General features: G+C 42.6%; 1 protein-coding gene across 2 annotated transcripts in view; it reads left to right on the top strand.

Annotated features, from left to right (window-relative positions):
* The first annotated feature begins 3,654 nt into the window (after window positions 1–3,654).
* Window positions 3,655–13,860, top strand: part of RCC1L (RCC1 like) — a 29,967-nt gene continuing 19,761 nt past the window's right edge. Inside the window, exons 1-3 of one of the 2 annotated variants that reach the window (XM_075589967.1) lie at window positions 3,655–3,791; window positions 6,749–7,065; window positions 13,088–13,217. In XM_075589967.1, coding sequence (XP_075446082.1) covers window positions 6,784–7,065; window positions 13,088–13,217 — 412 coding nt within the window. In that variant the 5' untranslated portion in view covers window positions 3,655–3,791; window positions 6,749–6,783. Of the gene's footprint in view, window positions 3,866–6,748; window positions 7,066–13,087; window positions 13,218–13,860 lie in introns of both variants that reach the window. The other variant, XM_075589966.1, reaches the window with a different exon arrangement.

Here is a 13,860-nt window from a genome sequence, read left to right as displayed (position 1 = left end):
TCCATCAATTTGGCACGGTCTCTGATTATAAAGTCAATATGGACAAATCAGAGGCACTCAACATATCCCTCCCAACCCAAGAATGGCAGCTCCTTCAAACTAACTTTAAATATCGATGGAGCACCACACATATAAAGTATTTAGGAGTTAGAATATCTAACACATATGGCTCCCCATACCAATACAACTACCCTCCCCTATTTGACCAAATTAAAAAAGACCTGGAGACATGGAAAAAGTTCCAAATCTCGTGGTTCGGAAGAATTGTCTCAATTAAGATGAACATCCTCCCGAGACTACTCTACTTTTTCCAAACTCTCCCTATCCCCGCCCCCATAGCAACCCTAAAGAATATCCAGGCCCTCATGTCCCAATTTATTTGGAACGATAAACGGCCAAGAGTACCTAGATCAGTAATGCTGTCCCCTAAAACAAGAGGGGGAGTTGGGGTCTCCGACGTGACCAGATATTTCTCAGCGGCCCAGCTGAAACAGGCTGTGGTCTGGAACTATGACCCAGCCACCACATGTTGGCTGACGATCGAATCACACCACGCCGAGCCGGCCACCCTCCACTTATTCAAGTTCCTGCAGATTAGACACTTCCTCCTATCTCTAGCCCCGAGCGCCAAATTCCCCCCTTTACCCAGGTTTGAAACCATCTGTCGCAAAGGCTCCTATCAGAAGGGACTGATCTCGGAGATTTATAGGGGGATGGAGTCGGCAACAGTGCCCCCAATCCACCAGTATATGCAGAAGTGGTCCGAGGACCTCAACGTCCAGATAGATATAGACGAGTGGGAGGACATCTGGGAGCTGGCCACAAAAACATCAATTTGCACAGTGATAAAAGAGAACATATATAAAATACTTTTCCAGTGGTACCTGACTCGAGTTAGACTGAGCCATATCTTCCCCGGCACCCCTGATCTGTGCTGGAGGGGATGTGGTCAAAAGGGGGACATGGCCCACATTTGGTGGTCATGTCCGGAGATCCAGAGATTCTGGACCAAGATCCAGGTGCTCATACAACAGACCACGGGACTCCTCCTCCCCCTGGATCCCCTGACCTATGTGCTGAGCAAGCCAATAGACGACCTAGACCCGCCCATGAGTAGACTAATAACTGCTATACTAACCGCAGCCAGATGCTCAATCACAGCGGCCTGGAAAAACACCAAAGCCCCAGCGAAAAACACGGTACTGAGAAGAATAGAAGAGGTGAGATCCATGGACAAACTAACGGCAATGCTACATAAGAAATTGCCACAATTTCGGAATACCTGGGGCCTCTGGGATGGCCCGACGGGAACAGGCCTGTCTTAGACCCCCCCAAACCCAATGGCGAGGAAGCCCGTAAACACGGACCCCCCCCTCCTCCCCTCACCCCCCCAGTACGTCACCCCCCCAACCCCCCCCTCTCTCCCCCACACCCCTCCCTCACTTTATCCCTACCAACCTAGGAAAACACACCCCCATTGAGAATTCAACACGTTTTATATAGTCAAGATACATGTCGTGTGCCTATGACATTGTTGTACTCATGCTAAATGTATGTTGTTCTCAAATAAAAAAATTGATACAGAAAAACCCCAGGATGTGCACACATGCTGCTAGCTGGTCAGCAAACAGGAGTGAGTTACTGAGGAGATTACTGATACAAGGTCTGTCTTTTTGTATGCTGTCGGAAGCAGGGAAATACCCTGAAAACTCTGGAGAGAGAACAGCTTGATTTAAGGTCTGTTTGCAAAGTACATTTTGATGAACTGTTGTGTCCTGCACGCTGAAGAAAACCTGTCTTGTTTACATGCTGAAGATAAGCTATTTTTCTTTTGTTTGCTGATGAGAAGCTATTTGTTTTTGGTGTGCTGTATGTTTTAAGGCTAAAATAAATAAGCCTTATCCAAAGAACCTGCGTGTGTAGTTGCATGTACCCTGCAACACTCCACCTCTCTCACCCCCTCACCCTCCTCCTCTCTCACCCCCTCCTTCTCTTCTCTCTCACCCCCTCCTCATCTTGTCTCACCCCTCCTTCTCTTCCTCTCACCCTCTTCTTCCCTTCCTCTCTCATCCCCCTCCATCTCCTTTTCTACTCCACCCCTTCTCTTCCTCTTCCTCTCACCCTCCTTCTCCTCTTCCTCTCTCACCCTCCTTCTTCTCCTCTTCCTCTCACCCTCCTCCTTCTCATCCTCTCTCACCCCTCCTCTTCTCTCTCAACCCCTCCTTTTCTCCTTCCTCTCTCACCCCCTCCTTCTCTTACCCCCTCTCCCCCCTCTCCTCTTCCTCTCTCCCCCCTCCTCTTCCTCTCTCCCCCCTCCTTCTCTTCTCTCACCCCTTCATCTCCTACCCCGTACTCTCTCACCTGCTCCTTCTCTCTCACCCGCTCCTCCACCTCCTCCTCTCACCTAGCTGGCTTCGGTGGAGAACGATAGCGGGAGGAAGCGGGAGAATAGGACAGAGGAGAAGGACGTCAGGCGACGGGAGAAGAGGAAAGAGAACGGTGGGAGCCGGGCAGCAGAGGAGGAGGATGTCAGGGGTGGGAGAAGAGGTTTTAGGAGCGTGGGAGCAGAGCAGGGCGGCACAGCATGGCCGAGGAGGAGCTGCGCTGTAGCAGTGGCAGACACCACAAGTCAGTGAAGACTTCCGGGTCGAACCGCTGGGGCGTGCTCCTTCCCGGCCGTCGTCCTGTGTCGCCCTGCTCTGCTCTCGCCCTCCTCAATCCTCTTCTCCCACCTCCGCCTGACGTCCTCCTCCTCTGCTCCTGCTGTCCTCTACTGCTGCTGCCCTTCCAAAATGTGCCGCCCCAGGTGACCACAAGTCGCCTAGTGGTAGCACTGGCCCTAGTGATCAGGGTAATGGTGTGAGGCTTGTATATTAGTGATGGGGGTAGTGTATATGTGGGGGTTATATAGGAGTGATGTGGGGGTGTATATGAAGAATGTGAGGGTGTTATAGATGCATGTGCAGCTATTTTCATCTGGGAAATGTTGTAGGGTATTTCTATTAGATGTTTTAACCAAAATAGACAACCAACACTACTGCTTCTGCTGTTGCACAAAATGAAGTAAACATAACAAAATAATTTTGAGAATAAATACCTTCATCTCTTAGAAGCCAAGTCTCAGCAATGCACACATCTAATAAATACATGTTAATCTTTATATTTTTAAAACTCAAAGTGCAGCACATTGAGATTGGATGACGATTACTTCTATCATTATTAATATTATTATTATAATTACAGTATTATTATTAACCGCTCTGCTGTCAATGGAGCCAGCAAACCATTGCAATGCTTTCATCTTCTGTTGTCAAATGGGTTAGAACTGAGTTTAGCCCAATAACATTTAATTCTAATTATTAATACATTTTTACTAATATAGGAAACCGAGTCAGCAAACGTTTATATGATGTATCTAACAATTAAACTGAATGAGAAAAAGCTTTATACAATGTAATTATTATTAATATACAATGTAACTGAATGACAACATTTATATAATGTATTTTAGAAGATAATAATGAAACTGAATGAGCAAACATGTGGACTACAGTCTACAGTATTACCATTAGGGGGCAGATCTCTAATATTAGACCACATGCATCAACTCAAATGTGACAAAAGCTGCCTCTGTCGCAGTGTCTGATGGGAGTTGTAGTTTTCTCTCCTTCAGCAGCACAGAGAGCGGAGGTCGCAGTGCAAAGTGCTGAGGTCAGACTCATGGCTGCGCCCGTGCTGGGGACCCGGCAGCGTGCACAGGCTTCCGCCCAACACTGCGCAGCTGCCATGAGGTCTGACAAGCTACACAGACAACAGATATATACACACAAGTGTGGATATAACGTTGTGTATTTACTGTATTAGCGTGAGTATAGCGCTGTGCAGCATTAGTGTGCACATGTATATACATATTTATATATTGTTACTGGTAGTCTGAAGCAGTTATAGATATAATCATGTAGATATGAAGCAGCTTTAGTACAAATATGTGGGGTAAATGTATGTATTTGTGTGTGCAATGCCATGCATATGTGCACATGATAAGCAGAGAGAGAGTGTGTGTGTGTGTGTGTGTGTGTGTGTGTGTGTGTGTGTGTGTGTGTGTGTGTGTGTGTGTGTGTGTGTGTGTGTGTGTGTGTGTGTGTGTGTGTGTGTGTGTGTGTTGTGTGTGTGTGTGGTGTACGGTGTACACACATACATACATCTCAAAACCTAAAAGAGTGCTCCGGAAGTGAAATATGTGTAATATAAAACACACAAACAAATAGCATGGACTTACATTTTAAAATATAAAAATAGGCTTCACGATCTCCCAGTGAGAGGAAGGAAATGTCCGTAGGTCAAATTCTGCAAGGACCTGGTGCACCGGGTCTCCGGAATCAAAACTTACAGCACTGGAACCGTAGAGGTTACACAGCGTCACTGTGCGTGTGCTAGGCAAACATCCATGCAAAATGTATAGGATTATGTCAATGTTTCGATCCCCTGTAGGATCTTTCTCAAGACTACTTTAAAAGTCCATGAAGGCCCACATTTATACCCTAGTGTCAAGAAAAAGGTGTGAATGCCAGTTGTCCATGGACCACCCACTTTTCAGGTGACATCGCTCTAGAGCGCATCATCCGTGTCAGAAAATATGATCAATTTGAGGTCAATGTGCCATATCCCCAATATTACGTGTGAGTGTGCCAAAAATAATAAACCACAATTAAAAAACTGGAGCTCCCGGTATCTCCTCAATCCTGTGATGTTCCAGTCATAGGTTACCACATAAGGCTGAGTCCCCGCTAGCGCTGAGTGGGCGGCAGTTACTTACATATATAAATATATGTAAGTCCCCACTCACACGGTGCGCGCAGCGCTCATGTGCGGGCTCACCCGCGATCGGTGCTTAGGTAAACAAAAAACCTATACTTGCCCGCGCGCTCAACTACCCGCAATGCACCCCCCCCCCCCCAAGCGTACAAGCAGGACACCCAGCGCTTATGCTTGGAGCGCGCTCAGCGCCAGCGGGGACTCAGCCTGACTGACAGCACATGCTCAAGATCGCATAACGGATTTAGCATATTCCTGGCACTAACATAAGGTGCAAACCGGAGCACAAAACGTGATATTGTCCAAAAGTTATTGTTATGAATTCTACTATGTCCATTCAAATAGTAAACATCAGCACATTTAGTCCATCTATAGGCGTCTGTATCATTATTTATTTTCCCCCGAATGAGGCATTTTTCATTTTGGATGACTACTTGACTGTATACTACTGACTATTATACGACCGCTCCTCCTTCTCTTACTGTGAACCCCAAAAACTTGAACAATCTACTGGAGACTCTCACAGCCGCCACCAGTCTAAGTTCTTTCAAAACTAAAACTGTCTCATGTTAACCTGGTCTGTAACTATTACATACGCCTATAATATATATTATCTCTAACTGTGCATGCAATGTCTTATATATAATGTATACCCTGTTCACTTATGTAACCATGTATTTGTAACCATGTATTATTTGTCATCATAACTCTGTGCCCAGGACATACTTGAAAATGAGAGGTAACTCTCAATGTATTACTTCCTGGTAAAACATTTTATAAATAAATAATAAATACTTACTGTCATTAGTTAATCTGCTAAACAGCAGTTTGACCCATGCAATATTCCTGCATCGATGATCTTACTGTACCCATAATTGAATATCTCACACCACTGGTTGTCATTTGTAGACATATCCTTCCAATAGCATTGTTTGATACATTTTGTTTATCTAACAACCTTTTGGTTGTACTGCCAGCACCCTGCCCCTTAACCTGCTGCATTAAGTCATGAGTGCTTCCTTCAACACACATACGCACACATACACATATACAGTGGTTGACAAATCACCAAAAAATCTACTCGCCACACAAAAAAATCTACTCGCCACCTAGTACAAAACGTATGCTGCTTGGGCCAATAGGAGCTCGCCACGATGTTAAATCCACTCGCCCGGGGCGAGCAAATGTATAGGTTTGTCGAACACTGCACATATATATCTGTATATAATCTATGCACATGTAAACCTTGTATACTGTAAATATGAGTATTGCTGGCAACTCGGAATGGTTACGTGTAAATATATACGGGTATCGCTGGGCACACGAGGAATACTTGCATATAAATATACAGGTTACAGGTATTGTTTGCATATAAATTGTATTTATTTATAAAAAATATTTTACCAGGAAGTAATACATTGAGAGTTACCTCTCGTTTTCAAGTATGACCTGGGCACAGAGTTATAAAAAATACATGGTTACATTAAAAGAACAGGGTTAAACATGGCATTTCATGGACCGATAAAGTTGGAAAATTGGGTACAAGGGATAAACGGGCTTGTGAGTTTCAGATTGAAGTAGAGCAGCTTAACATCACCAAACATCAGCAAACACTCACACCCTTTAGCGGCATTTCGCCTGCGCCAAAGGCTGTCCACCTTTGGGGCAACGCAGATGTTCACTGGGGGTGTTGAGATTCAATGCAGCTGTGAACACAAAGTTCTTTGTCTTCTTGGCTCATTAACATTCCAGTGGGTGGGGTTGACGTTCCACAAAGTACAAGCAAATGTTAACCCTTGGCAACCTGGCCCTGTGCAGAGTGGAGCAGCTCTTGGGGAGCCCCATCAGGCTTTCCGCCTTTGGGGCAATGCAGATGTACACTGGGGGTGTTGAGATTAAATGCAGCTGAATACTTATGTATTCCTGTATGCAGGTGAAGCAGCTGTCCCCGCGCATTGAGTTTGAAGCATGTGGCCGTCATTTCCCGCAGTCCGGAGCTTGAGGATCCTGAATCCCAGACTACTGCCTTCGAGGCATCTGTCCGTGTCAACGGGGAAGAGCCGTGTAGAAGATGAGTTGCCCGTGTTTCAGTATGTGGGTGAGAGGTCCCGGAGGAAGGACCGTGTGTTTGTTTGGGGCTTTTCATACACGGGAGCATTGGGGATCCCCAGCTTTGTGCTGCCTGACACAGGAAGGAAGAAACCAAAGAGATTTCAGCTGACCCCTTACAGGTTGGACATGGATGAGAAGGTTAGTAGTGTAAAGGTGAACAATGGTGTTGCAGTATGCATGATATATTATTAGCATGGTCATTGGTCAAGCATCTACGTGAGGGAGATTTGGGGGGTTTGAATGGTGGTTTTGACTCTTGCTGACAGGAGGATCTGAAATGTATTGATTTGTATGCCGTTGCATGCCATTTTCACAGCAAAGGAACTGATTGGAAAATCTGATAAATAAGACAGACTCAAAGTTTTTAGGGGCTAAACATTTTTAAAACTGCCGTGCAAGTAAGCCAGATTTCCTCCAAATGAGTGCATAACAAGGAATACTTCAGTTTTAGGTGATATCTTTTATTTTTGTTTATTTGGGACTAACCATTCATGTTTTAGAACAAGCTCTCTCTTCCTCAGGTCAAGCAATACTGATTTACAAAAGTTACCCTGACTTTAAACACGGATTTAAAACCCCACATAACAAGGAGAAGCGGTGGAATTAGAGGAATGGTATATAAACAGACAGGGCAATAAATGGATGAAAGCGACAGTGAGAGATGCATCCAGCAGCAGTCGGACAAGGGGGGGGGGGGGGAGAGATTAGTGTCAGTGTCAGAGAGGAAGAGAGAAGAATGATAGAAAGGCCTGATAGTGTTAGAAACCCCACGTCAATATTAAGTCCTCTATTTTTAGAGTGAAGGAGCATTATTTTGATTTCCAATGTTTTTCATTCTTGGGTGCTTTGGAGCATTCCTTTCAGGATTTTGAGATAATTTATGGAACGATCTGGCTGTGAGAAGTGACATCCGACTGGACTGCGGTATCTTTCCTCTTTGGTCTGGTATTGTGTATTATGGTTTGTAGTTTTTCCACTAATATAGCATCTTTGCATTTGAATGATCTATACCATGTTCCTGGATGGGGAAGCAGGATAATCCTTTAATATTGAATTGTCTATGTTTGTGACTGGCTATGGATGTTCGCATTAATGTTTGCAGCATGTTATGTTGCGTGGTCTTTTACCGTTTTGTCAGCGCCCTTGAGCTCATTAGGAAGTTTTCTGTTGATTAGCTTCTGTCTGAGGCTTGGCGGTTTTCAGAATGCAACCCATTGGGTGTTTGGGAAAGATTTATTTTAATGTGTTCTCTTTGAATATGGTTTGCAGATTCGTGATCATTTTTTACATTTCCTCTAGCACAGGGTTGTATGTAGCCACTGACTTGTGGTATGTGTGTGGCTGTTTTTTTATTATTATTATTATTATTGTGCAGGTGATGATTTCAGTGCAGATTTGATTGTTTGGTAATAGTCTTTTGCTTCTCTCTTCTGTCTAAATGATTGTCTGGGTTATGCATTGTATGTTCTGGTATTAAGTATCAGATCAGTATCAGTATCTGAATATGATGGCTTGTTTTGTTTGAGTGGGTTGAAAGCTGCAGCTATGGAGGTAACTTCTTGTGTACGGATGTGTGGAGTATCCCAATTTTCAGTGTTACTGTAGTATCGCGATGGATTACTCGGCAAACCTAGTGAACTATGTTGAGCTTAGTTGATAGAAGAAATTAGTTGAAGTACTTAAAATCGTTTCATATAGTCTTTTTCCTTTCTCAATATTATAAATATATCAATGTATCAATGATATTTGTAAGGTTTGTGATGGTGTGTGGACAGGAATCTCTGGTCAAGTTCTACCATAAAAAGATTGACATGTTGTGGTGCCATCTTACTGCCCATTTTAGTCCCCAATAGTTGCAGGCACATTTCCTTGTTAAAGCTAAGGTACTGTGTGTTTGTGTGTGTGTATTGTATCAGTTTGGTTTGACTTCAGTACTGTATGTCTGGTTGAGGCAAGATGTTGCAAGGAATTTGATGCATGCATCAATGTTATCCTTGTGAAGGATGTTGCATATCCATGATTACTAGTTGTATTGGTTGGTAGTTGTTTAATGTTGTTCGGTTAGTTGAGGAAATCTGTGGTGGTTTGTATCAAAGTTGTTTGACTAGTGGTTTTAGGCTACCCTTAACTAGGCCTGATATTTGTCCGAGAGCGTATCCATATATGTTATAATTGGTCCATCTGGGTTTTATGTGGAAGCATGTAAAAGGTAACAACACCTGAGTTGATTGGTCTTAGTTGCTCCAAATATGGTTGCATGCGATTTTGTGAATGTTTTAATGAGATTTCTGAGTTGCTTTGTATGTTCCTGAGTTGGATCATAGATCAGTTTCTTGTAGATGTAGTCTGTGAGTTCTGTTTGCATCCATATAGGTATATGGAACAGTGACAAGAGGCACTCCAGGTAGGTATGTAGGATGAGAATATTATACTATCTTTCTGGGGTGTAGTCTACCAGAAAAGGCCAGGATCATATACGAAAAATAGGGAATGTCCAAGGCATTCCAGGTGAAGATAAAATGTTTTTTATATTCAATCCATAAAAGTGGACAAAAGTACGTAATGCACTAAACCGGGCAAGGTTTTGGGCCTGACCGTCCCTTTGTCAAACTCCGTAATGTACTTTCCCTCTGCCCAATTTCTCTTTTTCTTAGGTTGTTTTCTTGGATTTTACATCTGGGTTAAACTCAGGGAATCTTTTGTAAATCAATATTGCCAACCTGAGGAAGAAAGAGAACTCTCGAAAGCTCGTCTTATAAGATCAATTGGTTCCAATAAAAAAAGTTCTCGTCTAATACTGAAGTACTCATATACTCTGCACTATCGCTGCTGGATTAACACAGCTCACTCAATTTTACTCCAAATTAGTCTCTTGATAGTTGTGGTGATTCAATTTTAAAATAAAAATACTTATTGTCTTAAATTGCACACATTCATCTCATTATCACTTCTCTCTCACTTACCACTGACCATTTGCAAAACATTGTGTCGCAACATATTTTGAACATGTGAATTGGCTCAAAAATTGGGAAAATACAACACTTTGTAGGAAATCTGAAAGCCTAACATCTTTGTCAAGCTTTGGTGTACGTGTCATGAAATTGTGATAGAGAGGTTGGTGACATATACCGCATTTGTATTCCTGAAAAGACCTGAATGGCACTTGTTTTGGAGGGAAATGTAAAACTTCCGTATATTCCCCATATTTTCAGTGTAATTGTTTGATTCACCAGTTTGTAACTGGATTAGCCTCTAACATACAATACCTACTCAAAGCAGATTTAGAACTATGGGGGGATTAACCAACAGAGGTGACCCGGTTATCACACCTTTATCCCGGGTTATCACACCTTTATCCCGGGTTATCACACCTTTATCCCGGGTTATCACACCTTTATCCCGGGTTATCACACCTTTATCCCGGGTTATCACACCTTTATCCCGGGTTATCACACCTTTATCCCGGGTTATCACACCTTTATCCCGGGTTATCACGCCTTTATCCCGGATTATCACACCTTTATCCCGGGTTATCACACCTTTATCCCGGGTTATCACACCTTTATCCCGGGTTATCACACCTTTATCCCGGGTTATCACACCTTTATCCCGGGTTATCACACCTTTATCCCATGTTATCACACCTTTATCACATGTTATCACACCTTTATCCCGGGTTATCACACCTTTATCCCATGTTATCACACCTTTATCCCGGGTTATCACACCTTTATCCCGGGTTATCACACCTTTATCCCGGGTTATCACACCTTTATCCCATGTTGACTGCCGTTCCAGTTGATGGGAGTTAACGCAGGTTGGCATTGAGAGAACCCATACCGAAGGTTAGTGAATCCTAGTGTTCTTAACCGAGCACGACCCTTTATTATTGTTTTGCCCGTTTTAATCCCTCCCAATGGCTATTTTGTTTAGTATTTCAAAACTGGAAATAGGACATAAAAAAGCTGAAATAATTTATTTAAAAAAATAAAAACCTCTAGTTTTGAGTTGATCAGAGCGTATTGGTGCTTTAAAGGCTTGGGATGTTATAAAATAATGCTAACTTAAAGTAGCAGGCCCCCATAACTATCCCCCTTATCTAATTATATATAAAAAAAAATTGCACTATTGAAATCAGGTGGGAGAGTTGGATCATCCTATTTTCCATACACGGACTCGTCAGTTCCTGAGAGATTTATCTGTGAAGTTACTGGCATTACATCATAGTTTTTATAGGGGATTGAAATGACCATCCAATAGAAAGCATCAACTGTTGACTTTGTGGTTTTTCTATTGGCCCGAGATTTGGCGGCCATCTTGTTCCCCCTGGAGAGAAATTTAAACCTGGTAACTTCACTGGTAATTATCTTGGGAATGGAGTTCAGCTCTGGGGGATCTTCCTGTGTGTGTGTGTGTGTGTGTGTGTGTGTGTATCTATATCTGATTTTTGTGTTTCTAATACAAAAAACCCCAGTCTCTAATATGTATGTAGGACAGGAATAGAAAAATTCCGGCCGCCTGACCTGCCAGTCACTAACGCGGTCAGTAACCGCTCACTCTATCATTCTTTACTAGTGCGACCGCAAAGCAGGATAGGTCGCGCTGTGACCAGCCACACTGGTGTCTCACAGGTCAGTCAGAACAACACCATTTAGTGTAGCAACGAGGGGAGCGTGCCCAACCCTCCTGAATTCTTACAGTGTCAGGAGGGGAGGAGAGGGGACGGATGTCGGTGACTGTTACAGATACGCACACACACACTGACATACAAGGCTACCGACTTTGGCTCCTACAAATTCTGTCTGGCTCCTATGTTTAAAAAATATATATATTTTAATTGCTGCTTAAACTCTCTAGAGTATATTTGTGTGTTTTTTTTACACCATGCTAGTGGTTTGCAATTCTTTGGACTTGTGGTACATTTTGATCAATTCATCCGTATTCATTGAAACCACAGAGTATTGATTCTATGTGCCTAAAAATAGTATTACTGCACTAGGTAAATGTATATTTTGTTTATGAATCTTTCTGGATAATGTAAATTATCTAATATGTAACTATGTAAGTATGTGAGATTGAAAAAAGACATACGTCCATCAAGTTCAACCTAACTTGCAGAGATACCTTCTGTAACGTATTCAATTAAAGATCTGGTGGGGGAAAAAAAACATTGTGTTGTCTTGCCGAGTTGACTATGCAGTATTTACATTTTTATTCATGGATCAGTGGTCATTTCCTGCTGAACGACTGGGATCTAAGGAACACAGGATTAAAAGCACTGCTCTATGCAAACGTATTTATAAAAATGTTTTACCAGGAAGTAATACATTAAGAGTTACCCCTCGTTTTCAGGTATGTTCTGGGCACAGAGTTATGATAACACAAGGTTACATTAAATGAACAGGGTTATACATTATATTTAGACATTTCATTAACAGCTAAAGATAATATGTTATAGGCATATATAACAGTTACAGACCAGATTAAGATGTGAGACAGCTTTAGTCTTGAAAGTTTTTTTTTTTTTTTCTTGACTGGTGGTGGCTGTGAGAGTCTCCGGTAGATTGTTCCAGTTGTGAGGTGCATGGTAAGAGAAGGAGGAGCGGCCAAATACTTTGTTGAGCCTTGGGACCATGAACAGTCTTTTGGAGTCAGATCTCGGGTAATAATTTTTGCATGTGGTAGGGGTGAGGAGCTTGTTCAGATAGACGGGTAGCTTGCCCAGAAAGTATTTGAAGGCAAGACAGGAAAGATGAGCTTTGCATCTAGACTCAAGTGATGGCCAATCTAGTTCTTTTTAACTACAAAACACATCACTGTGAAATGCTCATTGTAGGACAAAGCGGCATATTGAGTTGTAGAGGGTTTGCAAAGGTGAGTTTGGGGTGCTGTATCATACTATGCCCTCATAGTCTACAATTGGCATTAGCCTCTGCTGTGCGATGCGCTTTCTGACCAGCAGACTTAGAAAGGATTTATTCCTATAAAGTACACCTTGTTTGGCATAGGTCTTGGATGTCAGAGTATCAATGTGCAGCCCAAATGTTAAATGGGAGTCAAAGCATATGCCCAAATAATTACAACTAGTGACAGGGGCTAGAATGGTGTAATGTTTTTTATGTTTACAAGAAGGTGCATTATGCTTGTTTCCATCTTGCAGATCGCAGCAGCTGCCTGTGGTTATGGATTCACACTTTTATCCTCCAAAACAGGCGATATTACAAAGGTTTGGGGAATGGGGCTGAATAAGGATTCTCAGATCGGGTTTCACCGGAGCAGAAGAGATCGAAGTGAGCACGACAATTCTTCTTTTCTGTTTATAAACGCCTGTATTTCTGATGGTTCATTAATGGATGAATGCATGACTACCTCCACAAGGAAAGGGCAGAGGGATGTTTTAATCACACTGACACACAGGAGGGTTGCATTTTTAGGACTGTGCACAGTGGTAATAATAAAACCCTCTATTCATCAAGTCCAATTCTGCAGGACAAAGGAAGAATATAAAAATTGCAGTTACTACATGACCAAAAATACTGAAGAGTGGTGCACACCAAATACATGGCAAATGGTAACAGGTTTTATTGCAGGTTAGAGGTGGGCAGAGCTAATCCGAAGGAATTACATTGATCTAACCTGATCACAGAGAAAGTTGGTCTGGATGCGATTTGTACCCTTGAGGTCAATACAATTGCAGTAAAGGAACCATACCTCATAACTATTTTCCACGTGTCATTTTATATTTTCATATTTATTTGTCTGTCCTTTATGTTAAGCACTTTACTTTTCATGAAGGCCACTTTCTGTTTTAGCACGCAAGATTTAAAATTAATTTAGAACGGTCTTGCTTTCGATGAAAAAATTGCTAACTTACAATTTAGTAGATATGGGAGAGAAAGAGCCCAATGAAGCACTCAGGTAACGTGTCTTGAC

This window comes from Ascaphus truei, chromosome 3 (genome assembly GCF_040206685.1).
Source record: "Ascaphus truei isolate aAscTru1 chromosome 3, aAscTru1.hap1, whole genome shotgun sequence".
In the NCBI taxonomy this organism is placed as follows: Eukaryota; Metazoa; Chordata; class Amphibia; order Anura; family Ascaphidae; genus Ascaphus; species Ascaphus truei.
Note: the sequence above shows the minus strand (reverse complement) of the source record. Positions and strands in the feature narration are given on the sequence as shown.